Source organism: Triticum aestivum, chromosome 1B, assembly GCF_018294505.1.
Source record: "Triticum aestivum cultivar Chinese Spring chromosome 1B, IWGSC CS RefSeq v2.1, whole genome shotgun sequence".
In the NCBI taxonomy this organism is placed as follows: Eukaryota; Viridiplantae; Streptophyta; class Magnoliopsida; order Poales; family Poaceae; genus Triticum; species Triticum aestivum.
In genome coordinates, this window is record NC_057795.1 from 673,660,987 (window position 1) to 673,686,532 (window position 25,546).

Consider the following 25,546-nt stretch of genomic DNA (forward strand, 5'->3'; position numbering starts at 1 on the left):
TGTCATTCTGACATAATGACTATCTTGAATTTTCCACACAACTTATGGACTGCATTATGGCAACGAGTTAATTTCGTTCACAACTGTGAGGTCTACATCACCATGTGATGACTACCTTCAATGTGTTTTTAATTAACATAAGGTTGTGAAATGCAACATAAGAGTGAGGTCTACACTACTTAGTAGTGATTATCTCCATTTGTTCAAAGCAAAAGTGAAGGCACAAAATTTATGACATAGCAATTATGAGGCCTACACCGCTGGTGCCTACCTTCATGATATTTTTCCAAATACTTGTCAATTTCACAGCATTTGTCATTGGTTGTGACTATAGTGTCACATACTCCATCAGGAGATGAACCCAAGGCATTGGTGACTATGTTGCATATTATTCTATGAAGAGAATTATGCAAAACACTTGCATATTTTGGTGATTACCTTCCATGCATACACAACTTATGAGACACCATCATAGCTATGAATTAAGTTTCATGCACAGCTAAGAGGTTTATGCCATTTTTTGGTGACTACCTTCATGTGTTATAAATAACATATGGTTGTGGGGACTATGATCAATGGGAACTGTCCATAAGAGTGAGGCACCACTAGGTGGTCAGCTATCTCTATGTGTTTTAAGAAAATTAAAGGCTTGTCCCTTTTGAGGTGACTACCTTTAATTTGAAGATCTACACCATATTGTGGTGTTCTTCTGGAAGGCTTGCCCTATGAATCACTAAGAATCACCGTGACCATGATTATGCTTAGCCATAGCATTTTCATCGTACTTAATTTACTGAAGGTAAATTAATGCATTAGTATTTCATGCATCATATGGCTGACCTTTTCGAAATGTAATGCGATGCGATGACATTAGGTGGGAATAATTATTTGACATGGGTCGTGGACATAGTGATCTTGTCGACCCATGGCATTGTGGCCATAAAGACTCCACCTGTAGAGAATGTCATGGCTATTTAAAAATAGCTAAAATGTGCATATTTGCATTTATGTGACATCGCTATGACTCGGTTTATAAACTGAGTATGTAATGGATAATGAATATCCATTTTCCCTCTAAGGCTTCATTGAGGCGAGATATATTGTTATAAGCATCACACGAATGATTATTTATTCGTATTAAGGACTTTAAGTCTATTGAGGCTTATTATTCTACTGTCTATAAATCAACACTAAGTTGAGATTATGTGATAAGGCGGCTTCAGATACATATCTGACTATAAGTCCTTACTGCACTTTACATTCTCCTAGGATGGTAAACAGAAATATCATCTTTGTTTCAGGTTGCAATTCCTGAAATTCACGCTAGTACTCTTAGTACTAAGTAATAGTGGTTAGAGAACCACGAGGAGTTGAATGTAAAGTGAAGAGAAAAAAATGACAAGCAGAAATTGAGTGTATATCTCAAAAGGGAATGGATCATTTAATTTAAATGATCATAATGACAACTTTCAAGTTTGTCAAAATGGTGGTTTTACGAAATGTCGTACTAATGATTACCAATCGGTCAAGTATTGGGTTGAATCATACCACCGGCTCACTGGAGGCAAATGATTTTAATGGGATAAGTTTGAAGTTCTACTTCAAAAGGAAACAACCAGAGAACATTCTGGCATGATAAAAGGGGAATAGACTCCTCTATATTGATGATATGCTTGTGGAATGATATTCCAAAGATATTTTGGAGATCTCGTGTAGTCTCTTAGTTATCCTTAAATATTATTGGCCTATAATTGTACTACTACATATTGTATAAATTGCAACATCTTGTCCCTCCAACATGATAGTTGAGATAATTGAGTGTATGAATTAGTTTATACTCAATATTTTTGCATATATAATAATTTTTCCTCCTTTGTCATTATGATATTGGACGATTAGAGAATGACAATTCTGTTGGCTCCAACTTGACAAGTTGCAATATTCCCAACAATCATCAGATTGTTTTGTGCACTGCATGTGATATTGGGGAATTAATTTTAAGGCACTCTCACCTTAAAATTTGAAATGAGCCAGCCAATACTCTTGATTGCATTCAAGAATATGTTTGGATTATTCAACCATTATCTGGGTTATGTTAGTACTTCATGGTGTTCATAGACGCATCTAGAACATGGTCTTAGATGTGTATCATTCACACAAAACCATATGTTTACTGAATTAATTGCTCAAATTGACGAATTTAGAGCAAATTATCCTCATGTGGGATAATTCCATTGGAATAGAAATGTCGTTGAACTTGATTACGAGCATTCAATGGTTATATTCAATATATAGTACATAACCAGAATGGTTTGGCTTGATCTCTTATGAAAGAGATTCAATATTGCATAGCCAATGTTGTAGAATTGTGATTTACCAACATTTTGTTGATGGTAACATGCGGTCTCACACTCCGCATATTTGATCTAAATGAGATCAAATGATACTGCACCCCCTTGCAGTTTGTACGTGGAAATAAGTGAAGTATTTCACATCTGCGGTAATTCGGTTGTATACCGATATCACCACCCCAGCGTACATCATGGGCCTTCACATATGGTTGGGATCTATGTGAGGAATAACTGTGGTATGTTCGTAAATCCGCCGAATACCTTAACCCTTATAGGGGAGTTATTTGCAGCCCATACGCTGATTGCTTTTGCAATAAGAACATTTTCTGGCATCAGGGGGAGATGAGTACCACAAAGAATGCCAGGAAATGGATAAGAAATGTCATAGACATTTTGTCCACGTACTTAAGAATCTGAAATGCAGGTTCAAGTTATGAAAAATTTGCAGCATATTGCAAATAATCTGCCAAGTATATTTACTAATGACAAAGTTGTCACTATGGTCAAGTACCAGAACGAGTGGAGGTACCTAATAAACCACTCGTCTACCTAGATGAGAGCAAGAGGGGGATAATTCTGGTCGCATGAGATTAAGTTCTCATATGTTTCGGTGAAAACAGAGGAGATTGACCCCTCGATCAGTAAATATGATTCAACCTCTGGTTGAATGACACCTGAGGGATGCGCGGCATCCAAAGTCCAACACATATGTGCACACATTTTTATGTGTTGGGACATCGAAACACCTTGACTCTGTTGTTGTGGGAAATCACAAGGAGTTAAGAGGCGTAATAAGAATTCCACAATGATATTGATTCATGAGAATCATATATGAGAAAGTCTACACATGTCGACATAAAATTCTTTCGAGAATTGCTAGAATCCTTTTGGGCCCTGAACCAAATCCATGGAGAGTGTTGTTGCACTTATGTTGGTTCAAATGAAAGGAAGCAATTAAGGAAGATTGGCACTCGCTCATCAAAAGAGAGGTATTTACCATTGTAAAACCTGCTCCTCATAAGTATCTTCTAGAGGGAAGAGAAGTGAATTTTTGTTTGGAAACAAAAATAAATGAGGTGGTGAGAAAGCAAGGCTTGTAGCGCAAGGGTTTTTCGCAGAGACCCGACATCGGTTACGATATAACATACCTTCTTGGTATGAGTGGAATTATGTTTCGATACTGAATGTTAATGGCAGTATAGATCCACACGGTTGATGTATGTAATGTCTACATACTCCCATGGGTCAATTAGTTTGGATGTATATATTGAAGTCATTCTATGACTTGAAGTAGTCAGAGAATTGTGTGGTGCAACCGACTAAGTGAGTTATTCCTTGACAAGGATTACTCTCATACTAATGATTGTTGACGTGTATTCATGAAGAAATCCTGGGTTGGATTGTACATCACCTTAATTTGTGGTGTCGATGATCTTATCATCAAAGTCTATATAAGACATGAAATACACACAATCATGTTAAGACGGATATTTGGGTTAAACCAAATTATGCTAAGCTTATGACTTGAGCATATTCCCCTAAGATATCAGTTTTCATATATCCGAAAGTATTGGAGAGGTCCAATATGGATATATTATATCAAAGACACATATGGTCATGTTATACCTAATATGGGATATAGATCCTTGAGACATAGGGGAGATGGTGAAGTGATAGAGGAGCATGAATTTCCATATCTAAATACCATCGAAGCACTCATATATCTTGCAAAATATGTCAGGCCTGACACTATAGTTTTTGGCAATTTATTGAGAGTGCAATTCTCTGAAAGGTATAAGGTTTGTGTAAGGAATATCCTGGGATATATCCAAGGCACGAAGGGTCTTGATCAATTTCATTCGAAAAATCAAGATGGGACCATGGTTTGATATATTGATAGTGGCTAATTATTTGATCCCACAATGTCATATCAAAGACTGGGTTTGCTGGAAGAGTACTTTGAAGAAAGTATTCAGAATAGACTCTAAGTGAGTCCTTCCAGTGATCATTCTATATCATTTGAAGCATCATAAAATGTGGATGACTTCATAGAATGATTGGCCACATGTGAAATCATGTGGAATTATCATTATCTACCAAGATAATGTCACTTGTATTGCTTATGGGTTATATTTATCCTTGTGAATTACAAAAATGTAAGAGGATAGTATGCAAACAAATTATTGTGATATTCACAATGTCTCTATCAATATTTATATTCCAGAACTAGATTCGTGGAATTGGTATGAGATATTCTTGAGGTTTGCAAATTTCAGGGAGAGTAAAATCCCAAGTTATAACCCGTTGGTGATCTTGAGATCACTCATATTGTACTCCTTTTCCCTTTATGAGTTTTCCATGATGTTTCTCATACAAGGTTTTTAACGAGACAATAATATAAATACAAGTGCGGATATGTGCCATATTGGTTTCTCCTTATATTTTTTTCACTGGGTTTTAAAGGAGTTTTCGATGGCACATTATTATAAGGTTTCTCCTCAATTTTTCCCACAGGATTTTTGGAGGAGTTTTCAGTTTGTAATATACATATGACGAATTGATTAAGGGGGGGTGTTGAGAAATAAAAATATGTGATCAATTGTATGGGAGGGATGCCTCCCAGGAGGTGTCTGTTGGGGAAGAGGTGTCTCCTCAACACACCCCTTCATCATGTATATAAGTGGGTCTCCCACGTTGCAATGGAACTAATGGATCATTTGGACTCTTCTGTGTCTCTTTTACTTTCACTCTATAATAACATTGATGTAAGATACGATCAAGATCGGGGCTCCACTCTTTCTTGGGGCACATATACGTGGACGGTACGCTAGTGATTGAGATAAAGGAACTGACCAGGGCAAACAGACGCCAGGTTTGACACTTAATTTACGGCTTCGGTCTTTGAACGGAACATTTAAGGGGTGACGATACCCCAGGGGCTTTGCCATTTAAAAATAAAAATAAATAAACAACTTTTCAAAAAGCCTCCTCAGTTTCTCATACATAGAACTTGCCATTCAGTCGCAGCTATCCTTGACTTGGAGGGAATAGCCATGTCACCGGGAAGCCCTTTAACGGGCGCGCCGTCGTCTCCAGGAACAACTCCGACCGCTGCGTCCTCATGTCGTAGACGATGCAGTAGAAGGGCTCCCGTTGTGCCCCGTAGCCGTAGTACCGATGATTGTATCTTTTCGCGCTAACATCCACCATGAAGAAGATACGGTCCCCGTTGTAGAGACAGTCCTGCTCGCATGCGCCACTAACGTGAACCGCCCGGGAGCACCATGGCCCGACGAACAGCACCCGGTCGTCGCCCACGCTCCTTACGTCCGTCCATCGAGACCTCTTCAAGTCCGCCTTGAGTACCTCGAACTCCAGCTCCAGCTCCAGCTCCAGCCCGTCCATGAGTGCACTCATCGAGCCGCTGCTGCACCCCTCGAACATCACGTCCTCCCTGCAGACCAACAGCAACGTGCCGCTAGATTCTAGCAGGTACTGTGACGAGTGTTTGAGGACCCCACGGGGGCTACCCATGAGGTGCTCGACCCGTGACACGGTCGGATCGCCGGTGCGCCTGCCCGTGCCGATGGAGACGGAGAAGAGCCCGTTGAACTTGTCGAGGGCGTAGAGCTTTCCCCCGCACGAGACAATGTCTTGGAGGTGGCGAAGCTCGTCGGGTGTGCTGGACCACCACGAGGACGCTCCTGGCCGGCACAAGGCAAGCTTGCTGCGATACGTCAACGCCTCGTTATCATTGACGATCGCGGCGACGAGGTTGTCAGAGCACACGACGAGCTTCAGCATGTCGGGCACCGGCTGGTCGTTCGCGACGAGGAGAGGCACGTTGGGGGCGTATGTGTCGGAGAGGCCGGGGAGCAGGATGGTGGTGGACATGGAGAAAGGGCTGACCAGCGTGTAGGCGCCGTCGAAGCGCTCAAACACGAGCCACTCGCCGCAAGAGCTCTGCGCCTGCGGCAGCTGCCGGTGGCGGTCGAGGTGGAGCGGCAGCGGCTGGAAGGCGGAGCCGGGCAGGCTGTAGAATGTCCGGTCAGGCAAAGCGAGCCATGGGTAGTGCAAAGGCGGAGAGCTCTGCCGCGCAGAGGCGCGCCACTGTTTGCAGACGGCCGCGAAGCGGACCCGGTCGGCATGGCAAGGGAGGCGGCGGAGCACGACGCCCGCGAGCTCGGTGGGGATGCTCGACCAACAGTTTGGTGCGCGGCGTGCTACCGACGACATACGGATCGACCAACGAGACAGCCTGCGGCGTGTGTGCCTCTGTACGTCCATGATCCATGCCGTGGGCGCCGTATGTATATACGCGGTTGGCACGACACGAGAGTCCGAGACTGTCTCGAAACACTTTCCCGTTTTTCTTGGACCAGTTGAGAAGTTTCCCACCCTGCGACGCATAAGGCGCCAAATACTTCTTTTTTTTTAGAAATAAATACTTCTATTTTCTTTTTTTTTCCGAAGTGAGCTAGGGTCTTTATTCAAAACTCAAGTGTCCTGGGTCTTTATATATATACACTAATAAAGCGGCTATTTGCTTCTGGTCGTCCGTCATTAAAATTACCCTTCAAGCTTATAATAATTACCCACCAATGCCACCGCCAGGTGGAAAAACGATTCAACTTTTCGGACAAAAAATCACCGCCTACTTCGTTACTTTATAGTGACGTGACGTACATTAGACACAGAACGAAGACCAGCAGAGTGGTCGGCCTATCCCTCCTCTACCGGCAAGACCTGGGTTCGATCCCTAGCGCCCACAATATTTAGCTTTCTTTTCTCACGCACGTCGTACCATGAATGTGTTCATCGGCCGACCCATGGCGGGGCTTCACTCCCCTGTTTTTTTTTCATTTTACTTTTTTTCTTTTCTGCGGATCATATTTAAGTCCAACAATGATTTTTTAAATCATCCATATCTTTTAAACCGTAACTCCGATTTAAACATGCTATATATAAAATTTAATTAGAAAAATATGTAAAATATGAATATGAGATTATTTTCACCTGTTAAGTATTTTTAAAAATTATTTGGGAATATATTTAAGTCAAATAAATGATTTTCTAAATTATCCGTATCTTTTAAACCGTAACTTCGATTTCAACATATTATATATGAAAATTTACTAGAAAAATATGTGGCATCTAAATAAGATGTTAATTTTACCTGTTAAATATTTTTAAAATATAGTTTTGGGAGCAAACTTATAATTTATAGCGTAAGATCCGTTTTCCTTTCATACCAGCGGCGACCCGGATTGCAAATAAACACCCCACTATAACAATATAGGGAAAAGAAAACTTCAATAACTACACATGCAAACCTCTGAAATATGTCGCAGGGGAAAACAACAGATTTCTCAACGCGAGAGTGAGAGAGAGAGAGAGGGAGGGAGGAGAGAGGGAGAGAGGCGTCTTAGGATTAAACATATTCAAACACGTTTTTTTGTTTTTGTGTGAACACCGAGGCCTTCGCCGGCGAGGGTGAGAAGGAGGATAAGTGGCAACACAAATATGATATCTCGCAAAAATAAAGGAGATGGACCTATTGTAGTCTTGGGTGATGGTTGTCGGGTTAAGAGTGTGTGTTATGTTTTCTCTCCCGTTGCAACGCACGGGCTCTTTTGCTAGTACAAATTATATCTGATAGTACCCTAGCCACAAGTGGCGACCAACTGGTAAAGTAACAGCGGCCTTAACTAATGCGTGAGCTTCAAAGTTGCTCTTTCTAGGCTCAAAACAAAATATTACATCGTTAAAATCCCTGCTTCTATGATTGATCTCACTAATCAACGTTGCGTAGACTGAAGCAGCTCCCTTCTTGATGTTTTTTACCACCTCTAGACAATCTGAGGCCACCATCAACCGGTGGATATGAAGATCAGGAGACAAGGCTAGTGCTTCATTACATGCATGTGCCTCCAAAGAAACAGGATCAACCAGGCCGTCGAAGACAACGGCCGATGCACCAAGGTAACGACCTGCATGGTCCCTGCACACGACGGCTGCCGCACCCCGATTCCCCTGCCGGGACAGACACCCGTCCACATTCAGTTTCGCCAATTCATTAACAGGAGGAATCCATCTAGGGGCGGGTCGGAGAACTGGAGAAACAGCTCTGGATTTTTGCTGAGAGATAGCAGCTATCTCCAAATCTTCTAGGAATCTATTAATGAAGCACCAAGTAGAAACCGGACTTTGGAACTCGTTGCCATGTACTGCTCTCCTTCTTGCCCACCATATGGCCCAGAGGGTGACAAGAACACGAGCCAGTTCCTGTTGATTCAAGGTTTCAAACAGCCAGAATAACCAGAGTCGAGCATCTTCAATTCTATTTGATAACACATGCTCCAAAAGTTCCTCATCTCCCAACACCCATGTGCAGCGTGCCATCTAGCAGTCAAAGAGCGAATGCCTCCAGGTGTCTTCCGCCGCACCACATATTGAGCAAGCATCAGATTCTGACATGTTTCTGGAGCAGCGAACTGAGCCCGTAGGCAACGATGTATGAGCAAGTCTCCACACAAAAACCCGGACCTTTGATGGGATTTTTACCTTCCACAAAAACGTCCATGACTTCTTATCAGCCGATGAGTTCGAGTGGCCAGAGCGATGCTCAACCCAATCCTCTCGTTGGGCTTTATAGCAGTGATCATCCTGTAGGCTGAGCGTACCGAGAAAATACCCCGCTTATCATAATGCCAAGCCCAGAAATCCTCTTGCACCCAAGAGCTGAGAGGAATATTAAAGACAATGTCCACATCAGGGGCGATCAAGTGTTCTTCAAGTAGCCGCCTATTCCATGTTCTGGTAGTTGGATCAATTAGATATGAAACCCGAATAGGAGGATCACTAGACCGGGGGCAGATTGGTCTTAACTTAAAGTCTCTCGGCAGCCAATTATCTAACCAGATGTGTGTGTGTCTACGCCATTACCAATCCTCTTAATGAGACCCAGAGATAAGATTTCCCTCCCCTCCATGATCGCCCGCCAAACTTGTGATGGGGCCGAACCAAGGGTGGCATCAAGCAAATGACAATCTGGGAAGTATCTGGCTTTTAAAACTCGAGCACTAAATGATTCTGGATGCTCCATCAATCTCCATGCTTGTCGAGCCAATAAGGCCAAGTTAAAAAGTTCGATGTCACGAAATCCCATACCACCTATGACCTTAGGTTTTGACATGGTATTCCATGATACCCACACTGGTTTCCTCTATCCATTCTTGCTTCCCCACCATTTTTTTTGGATCAAGCCATTTAAGTGTTCACATAAGCCTCGAGGTAGCTTAAAGCATGCCATTGAATAGGTAGGGATCGATTGCACCACTGATTTAATAAGGACCTCCTTCCCACCCACCGAAAGGCATTTCTCCATCCAACCTTGAACATGTTTCCATATTTTGTCCTTAAGGTATTTAAAACTACCTTCTTTGGAATTGCCCACATCCGAAGGGAGACCTAAGTACTTCTCTGACAAAGACTCGTTTTGTACTTGAAGAATCTGTTTGACAGAGGCTCTCATGGGTTCAGCCACCCCTTTGCTGAAATAAATTGAAGATTTGTCCGCATTAATTCGCTGGCCAGATACATCACAGTACCTCCTCAAGAGGTCACGAACTCTTGTAGCACTCTTTGGGTTAGCTTCAAAAAACAACAAACTATCATCGGCGAATAGCAGGTGATTAACTAAAGGTGCATTAGGTGCCACAGAAAGACCACACACACGCACCCTCTGCTTGAGCTTTCACGATGCATGATAGTCCCTCAGCTGCCAACAAAAAAAGATACGAAGAAATTGGGTCTCCTTGACGCAAACCACGAGTTGGCCTAAAAGCATCCAGAATACCACCATTAAATAGGACCGAAAAAGAAACCGACGATACGCACCTCATGATAGTATCAGTGAATCTCGGGCTGATCCCTAGCTTGATCATAACTGCTCTCAAATAGGACCATTCCAAATGATCGTAAGCCTTCATCACGTCGAGCTGGACGACTAATCACTGACAATTTTATTACAGCTTATGAGTGCTTGCACTATATGAAAACAAGAAGAGTTAAAGACAACAGGTTTTGTGCTCTTAAACTCCCACACCTTGACCGTGGGCCAGCCTGTGCAGCGTTTCATTGTGCACCAGTTATCGGAAACTTATGGATCTTCGAGGTCTGGTTTTTCTTTTCCTAATTATTTTATGCTTTCCTTTTGTTTAGATTATTTGTAACTTTTTAAAATTCATAAACATTTTTGAATTTGTAATAAATTTAAGTAGTGCACATTTTTTAATTCATGAACAATTTTTTCACATCTGCGAACGGTTTTTCTAATGCGTTAACATTTTTTTAATTCACGATATTCATAATATTTTTTGCACAAATCACGAGATTTTGTACAAATTAATGATTTCTTAGGATTCATGGACATTTTTCAAATTCATGAACATTTTAAAATTTAGGAAGAGTTTTTGAATGTATGATTTCTATTTTTTTTATTTTTTTATTTTGACATGGAACACCTAGCATTCCATTAACCTGTGGTCACGGCGGAATCGCCGGCCACTGCACAGATTACATTGGCAGGAAAATTCGCGATCCACAAAATATGGTCACTACGAATTTCCCTAGCACCATGACCTGCCAGCATATGCGCTGGAGTGTTACAAATTCTAGGCGAAAACTCAACTCGGTACTTTTATTTGGTAAAACATCTAGAAGTCCGTTTCCCCCCTGAATCAGTAGGTGCCTTTTCACTAGAGCAAGCCTGTGAGCGACAACAAAAGACTAGGCGCAAATCAAACTGTTGCAACACTATGCTAAATGGGCCAATCGATACATCGCAGCAAGCTGACGCCTAAAGCACTATACAGGAGCTCCACGTTTTTTTGGAGGGTACTAGTAAGCGTGCACATGCAATGTGTCTTCTAATAACTCCATAATGCTTTGTTTTTGTGCTCAGTCCTACTCTCATGTTTGATAAATCCATATTGTCATGGTCTCTCCTGAAATCACCAAACCTCTTGTAGTGATATCAGACCGGCTTGCAATCATGCTAAAGTTGTGCCTCTCATGATGGGCCAAGCAAGTGGAGTGGCAACTCAGCACCAGTCACCGGCACCAATCCTCATGCCTCGCATGGTTTATAGCCACTCTAATTCATATGTAAAACCAGAGAGACAACAAAACCAACCTAGGGACTCCCAGGTGATGGCAACAGGCCGACATCGGTAAGAGAGCAGTGACAACGACGCGTCAACATCTCGTTTCTGGCGGCGGCAATGGTCGATCAGTGATCCATAGACCTTGATGTAATTTTTTTTATATATTTGAGATGCTTTGTACTTCTGGTGAATCTTTATAATACATCTGATCTTTTTTCCAAAAGTGATGCCAAACTCACACCAGAAAAGCTACATAATTTTCCCTCCTTTGCATGACAGCTTCAAGCAAAACCCACAAGAAACAACCAGCTTAACATTGTTGTCTTCGCACCACCTTCAACTTCTCAACGATCATCTGGAAGAATTGTTGTGTCTCTCTACCGTACTACAACGCAAGAAGGTAATATACATTTCTTGGAAATTAGCAGGTCGCCCAAGGATTTTCTTCTAAAAATCCAAATGAATGGGAATTCTCCAAAGCTCGCACCAAATGACCACAACCCCATCACCGACATGACCTCATTCATGGGCTTCCTGTGCAAGAACTACAGAACCAATGCTTCTTCCGTAGAAATGCGTAATAAAATTCAACATACCATCGAAGGCTCTCCTAAACCACCATTATTTCAATAGCTTAATAATACTCCTTGCAAGACATCACAATAAATTTCAATTCTAGTTGTAAAATAGGTTGGCAAATGAAGCATAATATAACCGGCCTACGTATATAACTAAAAATTTCTTTGATATCGGACAATATCATTTACGAACATGTAAGCAAGCCATTTGTACATATAATAAAACACATCCCAATTTACATAACTTTATTGATAATCAATGTGCAAACACCACTCTTACAAGCGTAACGATAGACATGCAAATACCATTACTGCAGGAAGGCCTAATAGTGACGGGCAGCAAAAGCCCAACAGTGGAGTTACTTTGGAGTGCTGATTTTTTTTGTCATGACTTCCATGAATGTCATTCCTTCGTGGAACTTTACAAGTGCTCAAAACATTAGTCAATGTTTGCCACAAAATAATTCAGATTTTTTTGGTTTTTTTGGATTTCACTATTCATGCTGACATCATATGAGCTCAAACTGAAATGAACACTTTTGTCATGAATACAAATGACATGCACATATAAGTGATGTTTTTCTGAACATTTTGATATCTTATATGCATTTATCTGAGTTAGTAAGAATTCGTTATGAAGTTTTCAAAGTTACGGTCAAACGGTCAAAGGGCAAAAACATAAGAAAAGCAAACGAGCTTGGGCAGAAACGAGGGTTTTTTGAATTTAGGGGCAAAACACAAAACACACGGGTGTGACACAACTAGGGACTCAAATGTAATTATCCCAAACAACTATGGTGACTGTGGAACATCGTAGCACAGATAGATTTTGTTGCACTCCTATAATTCATGAAGAAATAATAAGAACATCTTCCAAATTTATATCGCTAATTCTGTGGCAATCTGCATCCAATTTGATCCACTGGAATACGTTCTGCCTGCCTTTTTGGTGACACTAAGGGTCAAGTCTATGTCATTTTTTAACAACGCAATGTTAAACTGAACTATGCCCTCTACATCGATTGGTAGGCTCGTCACATGCATGAACTCGATCATTCCCAAACAAGTGATGCACTAAGAACAATTAAAATAACATCAATTAGAGAATTGTGGATGCACCTTTATATACGTTACCAAATGATAAGCCACAACAATAATTGAATGAAAATATACCGCCCACTGAAGAAAGTCATCTTGAAGATCTAAACGGATTTCATTGCAAGTGAGGTCAACCTTGTTGCACACATCTACCCTGGTGTCACCACACCTATGGCATGCTTCGTTGTTGGTTGCCTAATAAGTTCATGTTATAGAACAGTTGAATGCATTATGGAATATATTAAAGAGTATGGATGGATGAAAAGCTGGGCATGACTTGTGCCAAAAAATGTCAACATTGAGTGTCAGAAATTTTGCGAAATGGAACCCAATCTACGTTTCGCCTTAATTTAGATACTCTTTTGAAGCCCTGCATAGTTCGAGCACATGTGAGACACCATATGGATAAGAGGCGATTGGATTAAAAGCCTACAAAATATTTACATATATGAAACATCAACCAATATCAAAGAATATGGATAGACGAAAAATTGGACTTGACTTGTGCTAAAAAGTGAGTGCTAGAAAATTTGCGAAATGAAAATTAGTTGACGTTTTGCCTTAATTTCAACACTCTTTTGAGGCCCTGCATAGTTTGAATACTCCAAATAAATATGCATGCATATGAGACTCCATATAGATAAGAGATGACTGGAATAAAATGCTACAAGGTATTTACATATATGAAACATCAACCAATATTAAAGAGTATCGATGGACGAAAAAATTGGGCATGACATGTGCTAAAAAAATGTAAACATCGAGTGTCAGAAATTTTGCGAAACATAAATTAATTAACATTTCGCCTTAATTTCGACACTCGTTTCAAGCCCTGCATAGCTTGAACACTCCAAATAAATATGCATGCATCTGAGACTCCGTATGGATAAGAGACGACTGGAATAAAAGGCTACAAAATATTTACATATATGAAATATCAATCAATGTTAAAGAATATGGATGGACGAATGGAATAAAAGGATACCAATCAACAATTGAATCTAAAATTCATCTCTATAAACATGTGAATTAAATCTATGGTTCATCTATAATCTATAAACATGAGAATCAAATCTAAGATACATCTACAATATATTAATATGTGGATCTAATATAAATGTTCATCTACTATCTATACATATGTGAATCTAATACAAATGTTCATCTACAATCTATTCACGTTTAATTACCTGTACACTGCTGGAGCGCGGGGAGGAGGGATCGGGAGTGGCCTCGGCGGAGGAGGAGTTTGGCGGCGACGGCGGTGTGAGCCCCCCGTTGCTGGAGGAGGAGGCCATTGCGAAGGAGGAGCAAGGCGGACTCGCGACAGCGTACGAAGGAGGGCCGTGGCAGAGGAGGACGACCGCTGCGGCTAGGAGGGGCTGCGACGGAGGAAGGGTTGGGCGGCAAGGGGGCGACGCGATTTGAGAGAGTGTGGGGAGTTGTGATTTGAAATTTCAGTTCAATTTGTGGTGTCGCGGGAGAGGTGGTTTTGGGGGGAAATGGAACCAGCGTCCACGCGGCATTAGTAGTGGCGGGCGCAATCAAAAGCCCGCTACATGCCTGCTACACCCAGCTACGTCCATTAGTGGCGGGCGGAGCAGAACGCCCGCCACTGCTAAGTCCTTGTACTAAATTTGCTCATGTACGTCATCTACTCTTGTTTCGTAAATCATTTGAACTTAAAACTTTTTCTTTGATTAAAACACACCGCCCAAAGGCCCCATGCTCAATATGACCAATTTTTAGGCATTAACTGATTTTCCAGCCACAAAAAGTCTCTTTGGCATGAAATAACGCGTACCCGTGCTCCGAAAGGGATGAAACTTGACATGGTCTCTTATTTTTACCTATCTGGGTGTTGTACCTCATGTATAAAAAACTGCTGCACCTCATGTACAAACCAAACACTCTTCACCGAAGCGTAAGAGTTTCCAAAGGAAAACCACAGCCTGCCACACTTAAGTCATTTTTTTTAAAACATTTGAACTTCAATTTATTTTCTTTGACTATTATACACCATCCAAATGGTCATGCTCAAATTTAGCCACCTTTTGAGTTGACCTTCTATTTTCAAGGCATTAACTGATTTTCTGGCAACTAAAAAGGTCAGAACGATCTTCGGTTTGAAAATAGCGTGGAAACAAGCTCCGAATGGGATGAAACATGATATGGAGTGTTTTCTTTGGTTTCCCCCCTTTTCTTTTTTGGTTTCCTTTGTTTCTTTCTTGAGATTTGTTTCAACACATATCTAGTTTTTTTCATATACATTGTATATCTTTTATATATAGTAGGAACACTCTTTTATACACCTTTAAAAAAATTCAGCTATATGTTTTGATGTATATTTTTCTTCACAAATTGTACTTTTTTGGCATACATCTAAATATTTTTATTTGCAATTAGAAAAAATGTGACTACCATTTTTTTCAAATATATCTTTTAAATATTTTTTTTGAAAATGAGTTAAACATTTTGCAAGTACATGTTGGAATATTTTTTAATGATACAGAGGACTTGTTAAACTATGTGTATTTTTTTTACATTGTATTTTTTAAATGTCATGAATATATATTTTGGAACTTGTGAACATTCTTCTAAATGTAATGTAATTGTTTTGAATTGCATGAAACGTTTTTTTAATTACACGAACATTTTTTGCAGTGTGTTATGTTTGTCACGTACCTTTCTTTAAACCCATGAATATTTTTTAAATGTCACATATTAACTAAATTATTATTTCATAATATATGTATTATTTTTTTCAAAATATAAACAAAAGAAAAAAGGAAAATTATATGTCGTGATATCAACATGACATTAGTGTGCGAAACAAATGGTTATTGGGCCACCCACTTCCGGCCTGCTGTGCGCGAGGCAAGATCTTGTGTGCTCGCAGCACGCTAGACATAGGCTCACACCAGTTGGGGGTTGGCCGTCATGTTTGATTAGGCAACCCTGGTAATCTTTCGTTTGTGGATGTAAATATTGGTCACAATTAATAAAAAGCCTCGCAGACTGTCTCAAAGAAAAAAAACCAGTTGACTTTGGACTATGTATACAAGCCCAATGTCTGCCGAAGAAAGTAGTGAGCTACTAAATAAATAGTTAGAGGGAACTCCTTGGAAACATCACTTCCATCTCTTGTGGTAACCACTGACGCGTTGCATGTGTAACACTTGTCGCAACCTGGGATTTTTGTGCTTTTTTTAGATTCGTTTTGCTAAATCGTTTTATCACTTCAACCATGTGTCCAAATCATGAACCGTTTTAATCTTTGCGGTTCTCGCATTGAGATCTTCAAAACTAATTCCCGTGTTAATTGGTTTGGACGAACTTTTTCCTAAAACAAAGAATTTTTCCAAAAAAAATATGAATGAAAGAAGCCAAAAAAAGAAACCCCCAAAAAAGGAAACCAGAAGTATACATGTGCTATAGAAATTTGAAGAAATTAGAACTGCGATTTTTACTTTTCGGGAAGCTCAGCTGTACTTTTTTACTTTCAGGAAAGCACAGTTCTGGAAGCATAACTGTGTTTCACACGGATGCACAACTTTGCTTCACCATGAAGCACAACTGTGCTTTTTTCACATGGTGTTCCACAGAAGATTTTGTTGCTACCCCTTATTAGTGATTCCCGGAGAGCTAGGAACATGATGCTACAACACGCTTGGCCCCTGAACGTTCGTTGCTGTGATGCAGACCATAATTCGGTTATGACACGACTCACATGTGGCGCGGACTACGCACATATACCGCTCTGTTGTGAATACATCCCCAAAGTGCCTTCGTCGAGTGGGAGGGACAAGGGCATATACAATGATGCTACCTTAGAAGTGTCATGTAGGATACATAATGAGGTGGAGGAGAGAGACCTCATAAAAATGTTTGTTTTCTTTTATTGAAGAGATGATCTCTTAGCACAATATGTCTCACCATGTTTTTAGGAATAACTAGTTATTGAAGATAAGGTTAAAAGATGATCCATTGTATACAATTTTTTTTGTCATTTCTAAATTACATGTAAGAGACTTAAGATAAAACTACCTTATGAAGTAGAGTATTGTATTTGCCTAAAATGCTACATGCTGCTTGAACTCCAAAACGTTCTTTCCCCAGCGTGGCATCACAAAACCCATTATTTTGCCACATCGACCCTGCATAGATGACACGTCAGACAAACAGATAATAGTGTTAGGAATTAATTAGCATTAAAATTAGGCTAAATAGGCAGTTAGCATATTCCTTAGTATAGTCTAACAGGTCGTTAGAATCCTAGCGTTGTACAGACGCAGTAGATAGCGAACCATCGTCATGTCTTCTCAAACCGTCGTCGTGCTTTTCTGAAACGACGGGAATCATGTAACCGACGCTGTAAGCATCTGTTCAGGACATATATAAACCTGAACACAACATCAATGAAAACACCCTTTTCACTTCAATCTTTCTTGTTTCTCTTCACGTCATCAGCACTGCTCGAACCAGAGAATAGGCTACAGGAGAGAAAGAAAGGAAATATGGCCGACATCAATAAGAAAGAATTCCAAGAACTACAAATAGATGGAAGTAACTATCTATCATGGGCCATGGATATGAAAATATTCTTAAGTGGATGTAGCCTCAGTCCTTGCATTGTTGCACCCCCCGAAAATGCTCCAGAAATACCTCAAGTGGTAAAGTATGCAGCATTGCACTACATAAGGCACCATCAGCATCCTGATTTAAAAACTGAATATTTGATGGAGGAGGATCCCTTAGCTTTATGGGACTCCCTCAAGGAGACATATGACCAACAAAGAGCAGTAATGTTGCCGGAAGCCCAAAGAGAATGGTCTCTTATAAGGTTTCAGGACTTTAAGTCTGTTGCTGCATATAATTCTGCCGTGCATCAAATTAACTCCAAACTAAGATTTTGCAATCAACAAGTTTCAGATGCAGACTTAATAGAGAAAACTTTATGCACTTTCCATCCCTCGATGAGGATATTGCAACAGCAGTATCGTCAACAGAAATACACAAAGTATTCTGGGCTCATATACACATTACTTCAGGCTGAGAAGCATGATGAACTTCTCATGAAGAATCACAATGCTCGCCCAACGGGTGCCATGTCTATCCCTGAAGCACATGCTAATGCTCATTATACTAGTAAATTTGGAAACCGTAAAAGGAACTTCCAGAAATTCAAGGGAAAATGGAAAAAGAACAATGGTCAAAAGACCAACGGTCAAAATAAGGGGAAAGGTCATTTCAAGAAAAATGATCAAAATGACAACTCTCAAACTTGTCAAAGGCGTGGATGCATGAATCATCGTACTAATCAATGCCGAATTCCCAAACACCTTGTGGATCTATACATGAAGTATGGAGGAAAAGGCAAACAAGTTCATGGAAATAAAGCTGAAGCTCACTTCAACGCCATTCAAGATAACCCTCAAGCTGGTCCTTCTCAAAATACTACTCAAGTATACAAGCCAAAGGACGATCTCATCCTCGATGAAGACATGCTTGTGGATTACACCCGAGATGTTTTTGGAGACCTCAGTTAATCTCCATAAACAAATTGATGTCACTTAGCTATTTAAATACTACAAGACGTTATATATTATATAACAATAAGTAGAATAAAGTCTTTCAGACTATGTATATTGCATTATGTGAATCAGACATAATATTGTAATGAATTTATATTTGAGATTGTAATATGAATATTATGTATGTAATTTAATGAATATATGAATAAAAATAAATTTATTCTAAAATATTCTTTTTCTATCTATAGCATTTTAACGGGAACAATCCGATGGAAGAAGAGTTATGTTTAGTGGATAGTGCTACCACTAACACAATTCTAAGGGAAGCAAAATATTTCCAAACTCTTACTAAGAGAAAGGAAAATGTTATGACCATAACAGGAAATAACAAAGCAATTATTGGTTCATGAAGAGCCACTTTCACACTCCCTATGGGCACTACTATCGTAATTCAGAATGCACTCTTGTATCCTGAATCTACACGTACCCTTATAAGTTTCAAAGATATCCGATCTAACAATTTCCATCTTAAAACAATAGAGGTGGATAACAAAGAATATTTGCTTTTAACAAAAAGCAACGGATATGAGGAACAAACTCTTGAAAAGTTCCCTTCATTTTCATCCGGATTATACTTTACATACATAAAACCCGTACCTTATGTTGCGTACGAAATAATTTTTCAAAATCTTGATAAATTCAAGACTTGGCATGATCGCCTTGGTCATCCTGGAATAGGTATGATGAGAAAAATTATAAGTAATTCTGTTGGTCATAATTTACCAATTAAAAGATTTCCCAAATCATCAGATTTTATATGCACCGCCTGTGCTACCGGGAAACTAATTATTAAGCCATCTTATCTTAAAGTTAAAAATGAGTCGCTTAATTTTCTTGAAATAATTCAAGGAGATATATGTGGTCCAATACAACCTCTATCCGGACCATTTAGGTACTTCATGGTGCTCATCGATGCATCTACTAGATGGTCACATGTGTGTCTATTATCCACACGTAACCATGCCTTTGCCAAATTAATTGCTCAAATTATCAAATTGAGAGCAAATCATCCTGAACACAGGATAAAAACAATAAGAATGGATAATGCTGCTGAATTTAGTTCACATGCATTTAATGATTATTGTATGGCTTTAGGAATCCATCTAGAACATTCAGTACCCTATGTTCATACTCAAAATGGAATGGCTGAATCTTTAATCAAAAGAGTAAAATTAATTGCTAGACCACTTTTACAGAATTGCAATTTACCAACCTCTTGTTGGGGACATGCGGTTTTACACGCCGCAGATCTGATGCAAGTCAGACCAACTGCATATCATGAAACTTCCCCATTTCAAATAGTACGTGGTAATCAACCAAGTATTTCGCATATGCGAAAATTCGGTTGCGCTGTATACGTACCGATATCACCACCGCAGCGTACCTCTATGGGACCCCATAGAAAATTAGGAATCTATGTGGGATATAATTCTCCGTCAATTATAAAATATTTAGAACCCCTAACAGGGGACCTGTTCACAGCCCGGTACGCTGACTCAATTTTTGATGAGGACCATTTCCCGACATTAGGGGGAGAAACAAACCACAAAGAATGCCAGGAAATAGATTGGAATGTAATAGGCATTCAGTCCTTAGATCCACGTACTAAAGAATCTGAATCTGAAGTTCAGAAAATTATAGATTTGCAACACTTTGCAAATAACCTGCCAGACGCATTTACTGATCACAAAGGTGTCACTAATTCTTATATCCCCGCAGTTAATGCACCAGAACGGGTAGAGGTACCAAATAAAACTACTCAACTCCCAATTACAAATAAAAGGGGGAGAAATCTGGTCACAGGGGAAAAGGCTTCTCTAAAGCCCCCGCGAAAACAAACAAAATCAAAATCTATGACAGTAAATGCAAATCAACCTCAAGTTGACGGACACCAAATTGACGTTCATCATCAAGAATCCAACATAAATGTGCACACAAATTATAATGTTGGGATATCGAAACAATCAGCCTCCGTTTCTATGGGAAATCATACGGAGCCTGAAGAAATTAATGAAATATCCATAAATTATATTGATTCAGGAGAAACATACAATAGAAGCACTACAGTTGTCGACACAGATTTCTCCTCGAAAATTGCTGAAACCCTTCAACTGGATCCAGAGCCAAAATCTATGAAAGAGTGCCTCAAGCGCTCGGATTGGCCTAAATGGAAGGAAGCAATTGAGGCAGAATTACACTCTCTTAATAAAAGAGAGGTATTTTCTAAAATAATACCTACTCCTCATAAAGTCTTCCCTATGGGAGCTAAATGGGTTTTTGTTCGAAAAAGGAATGAAAACAATGAGGTGGTGAGATATAAAGCAAGACTAGTAGCTCAAGGGTTTACGCAGAGACCCGATATCGACTATGACGATACATATTCTCCTGTAATGAATGGAATTACATTTCGATACTTAATATCTTTGGCAGTACAAATGAATCTATCAATGCAGTTAATGGATGTAGTGACCGCTTATCTATATGGGTCACTCGATGCGGAAATTTATATGAAAGTTCCTGATGGACTTAAAATTCCAAATCCAAATATAAATCGCAACATGTATTGTGTAAAACTACAAAAGTCACTCTATGGCTTGAAGCGGTCGGGTAAAATGTGGTATAACCGACTCAGTGAGTTCCTTCTCAGTAAAGGATACTCGAATAACAATGATTGCCCATGCGTATTTATAAAGAAATCCTCAAAGGGATTTTGCATCATCTCAGTATATGTTGATGATCTCAACATCATTGGCAACGCATCAGATATAACTGTAGCACGCAATCATTTAATGACGGAGTTTGAGATGAAAGATTTGGGAAGAACCAAATTCTGCTTAGGTATACAACTTGAGCATTTTCCCTCAGGAATACTCGTTTATCAACCCGCTTACATTCAGAAAATTTTGGAAAAATTCAACATTGATAAATCATATCCATCCAAAACACCTATGGTAGTCAGATCCCTTGATATGAACAAGGATCCTTTAAGACCAAGGGATGATAACGAGGAGGTATTAGGACCTGAGTTTCCATACCTTAGTGCCATAGGAGCACTAATGTACCTTTCAAATTGTACTAGACCAGACATTGCCTTTGCTGTAAATTTACTGGCTCGACATAGTGCAGCTCCAACAAAACGCCATTGGACAGGAGTAAAGAATATCTTCAGATATTTACAAGGTATTAAAGATCTTGGTTTATTCTATCGGAAAAATCAAGACATGACCCTGGTTGGTTATTGTGACGCTGGATATCTTTCTGATCCCCATAATGCCAGGTCACAAACAGGGTTTGTATTTTTACATGGTGGAACTGCTATTTCATGGAAGTCAACAAAACATACATTAGTAGCAACTTCTACTAACCACTCTGAAATAATTGCATTATTCGAAGCCTCACGAGAATGTGTATGGCTCCGCAGAGTGATAAACCATATTCAGACATCATGCGGTATTGGTTCATTACAATCACCAACCATTATCTATGAAGATAATGCTGCATGTGTTGCTCAAATGCATATGGGATATATTAAAAGTAATATCACAAAACATATCTCTCCAAAACTATTTTTTCCTCATCAATTATAGAAAGATGGAAAAGTTAATATTTTGCAAATAAAATCTTGTGACAATCTTGCTGATTTGTTCACTAAGTCTTTACCAGCAACATCATTTCAAAAGTGTATTCATGGGATTGGTATGAGACGACTACGAAATTTGCAAAATTCAGGGGGAGAAATTTCCTAGAACTAAACTTATGAGTTTTCCAACGGATTTCTCATGTAGTTTTGAATAAGTGATTAATTATACTAATGATATATTATTTTCTATAGATCCTCTTATATTTTCTTACAGGGATATAAATAATACAAGATTAAAGATTCTCAAAGTTGTAAGATCAAGGATCAAGAGAACTCAAGACTTTCCACACTCAGGATATATGAAGATTCTTAAGACAATGAAGATTAATAACAGCGCTGTCCAAGGGGGAGTGTTAGGAATTAATTAGCATTAAAATTAGGCTAAATAGGCAGTTAGCATATTCCTTAGTATATTCTAACAGGTCGTTAGAATCCTAGCGTTGTACCGACGCAGTAGATAGCGAACCATCGTCATGTCTTCTCAAACCGTCGTTGTGCTTTTTTGAAACGACGGGAATCATGTAACCGACGCTGTAAGCATCTGTTCAGGACATATATAAACCTGAACACAACATCGATGAAAACACCCTTTTCACTTCAATCTTTCTTGTTTCTCTTCAAATAGCATACGTTTTTGGGTGCGTGCATGCATGCATGGATGGATCCTAATTAAAGACTATTTTCTGAAGAAGATGAACTGAAATTTGATGGGCTCTGCGCTCTCCCCGCGTGTGCCTGGACGAGCTCGGTCGGCCTCCCGCCTCCGCCGCGCCACCACTCTCGACCGCGCCGTCCATGCATAAAATGCCCGTTCCTGCCGGCCTCACCGCTCCCGATCCCTCCCTCCCCGCCCGCCCGCCCGCCCGCTTGTGAGTTGTGACTGACCCCCCGATCGATTGACCGACACCATGGCGCGGTGCACGCCCCTCCTCGCCTCCCTGCTGCTGCTGGCCCTCGCCGGCGTCGCCTCCGCCGAGAAGGCCCCCGAGGGCGGCTTCATCGTCACCGGCCGCGTATACTGCGACCCCTGCCGCGCCGGCTTCGAGACCAACGTCTCCAAAAGCGTCGAAGGTACGTACGCCCGCCTCGGCATCGAATCGAGGGGTAACGTTACAATTTACGTACAGTTGGGTGACGTACGCATGCATGCATGCATGCAGGGGCGACGGTGGCGATGGACTGCCGGCCGTTCGGCGGCGGCGAGAGCAAGCTCAAGGCGGAGGCGACGACGGACAAGCAGGGGTGGTACAAGATCGAGATCGACCAGGACCACCAGGACGAGATCTGCGAGGTGGTGCTGACAAAGAGCCCCGACGCGTCGTGCGCCGAGATCGAGGAGTTCCGCGACCGCGCGCGCGTCCCGCTCACCAGCAACAACGGCATGAAGCAGCAGGGCACCCGCTTTGCGAACCCCATCGCCTTCTTCCCCAAGGAGCCGCGCAAGGAGTGCGGCGGCATCCTCCAGGCCTACGACCTCAAGGACGCGCCCGAGAACCCATGAACACCCATCCCATCCATGTAGTCTCGCTCTGTTGCTTCCCATCATCATCATCATCATCATCTCATGACTCTCCGACGTACGGCGCCCTCGCCTAGCTACTTCTGTTCCAGCTATATGTTTTGTATAAGATAAACTCTATTGGTATCTTTTTGTCTCGAATAATAAGATGATAAATTGTATGGTGATTAATATATAGAGATCATATGTACAATGTATGCGTGCAGTGTTTTTGTATCATATCCCAAACAATGCATGGTGCCCTCTCCTCATGAGTGATAGGTGAAGTCTTTTCTCTCGTTGCTGCAAGCGAGTTTTTTCCAATCTGTTGCTTAAAGCCTTTTGGAGGTGATTCAGCCTTTATAGGCTTTCTAACCAAAAATGGAGGTTCTCTTCCCCAACCGCATGAGAGGCGAACGAGGAGGAAAAACCATCGTCCCTTCCTCCGCCGGCAAAGCCGCTGGTCCCTGCCTCCATCTGCCGCTCTGGCGGCGGCTGGGGGTGGGGACCTCGGTGCTTTGGCTCCGGCAGGTAGTTAGGATTGGCATTGTTTTCTGGTGTTAGGGTCTAGGTTTATTGGGGCCGCGCTTAGATGGTGGCGGCGGCGCCTCGTTCAATAAAGTCTCCCCGGCTTTAGTCCCATCTCGGCGGTGACGTTGAGAATCTTGTGGGAGTGGTCACTAGTAGAAAAGGGGGCAAAGGTCCAGGCCGGGTCAGCCCATTAGTCCCGGTTCAGTCAAGAACCGGGACCCATGGGGGCATTGGACCCGGTTCGTGAGCCCCGGGGGCCGGCCGGGCCACGTGCGCCATTGGTCCCGGTTCATCTGGACCTTTTGGTCCCGGCTGGTGGCTCGAACCGGGACCGACGGCTAAATAATGAAAAAAACAAAAAAACTGGAAAAAAATAAAAATAGCAACAATAAGTACTTATTTATTTTCTTTTACGATAATTCTTTTTGCTATTAAAGTTTGTAACAAAATTCTAATTACTTATTTATTTTCTTTTATGATAATTCTTTTTGCTTTTAATGTTTTGAACAAAATTCTAATTACTTATTTATTTTCTTTTATGATAATTCTTTTTGCTATTAAAGTTTGTAACAAAATTCTAATTACTTATTTAAAAACTAATGGCACTAACAGAAAGTTTATAGTTTTTCTAAAACTAAAAGCAAAAAAAATTAAAAATAAAGCAAAAAACAAAAGAAAATAAATAAAGCGAAAAAACAAAAAAACTGGAAAAAAATAAAAATAGCAACAATAAGTAAAAAAAACAAAAAACAAAAAAAGTGCCTCCTACTGGGCCCCCATGGCCTGAATACAACTAGAAACCCAACAATGGGCCAGGATTCAGGCCCGTAGTAAGCCCAGTAGGCCCACAGGCACATAAGGACAGATTAGGCCCGAAAGCCTGCTTTAGAGAGGAGCTCGAGAGGGTTGGCGCATCGCACCTTATAAACAGGTGCAGTTCTCTCTCAGCTAGCAAGGTGGGACTAAACTCCCACCACCACGCCGTTGTGCAAGGCCCATTGATCCCGGTTGGTGGCACCAACCGGGACTAAAGGGGTGCATTAATCCCGGTTCGTGGCACCAACCGGGACCAATGCACCCTTTAGTCCC

At 40.8% G+C, this 25,546-nt stretch overlaps 2 protein-coding genes across 2 annotated transcripts; one reads left to right on the forward strand and one right to left on the reverse strand.

Annotated features, from left to right (window-relative positions):
* Window positions 1-5,274: 5,274 nt before the first annotated feature.
* LOC123099773 (F-box protein At2g17036-like) lies at window positions 5,275-6,617 on the reverse strand. Its single transcript, XM_044521870.1, has one exon. It carries the CDS (start codon window positions 6,585-6,587, stop codon window positions 5,379-5,381), a length of 1,209 nt encoding a protein of 402 aa, XP_044377805.1. The 5' UTR covers window positions 6,588-6,617; the 3' UTR covers window positions 5,275-5,378.
* A 16,641-nt stretch (window positions 6,618-23,258) lies between these two features.
* LOC123099786 (major pollen allergen Lol p 11) lies at window positions 23,259-24,198 on the forward strand. The gene is made up of 2 exons (XM_044521878.1): window positions 23,259-23,499; window positions 23,589-24,198. The coding sequence occupies exons 1-2, from the start codon at window positions 23,337-23,339 to the stop codon at window positions 23,927-23,929; spliced, it is 504 nt and encodes a 167-aa protein (XP_044377813.1). The 5' UTR covers window positions 23,259-23,336; the 3' UTR covers window positions 23,930-24,198.
* The last annotated feature ends 1,348 nt before the right edge of the window (window positions 24,199-25,546 follow it).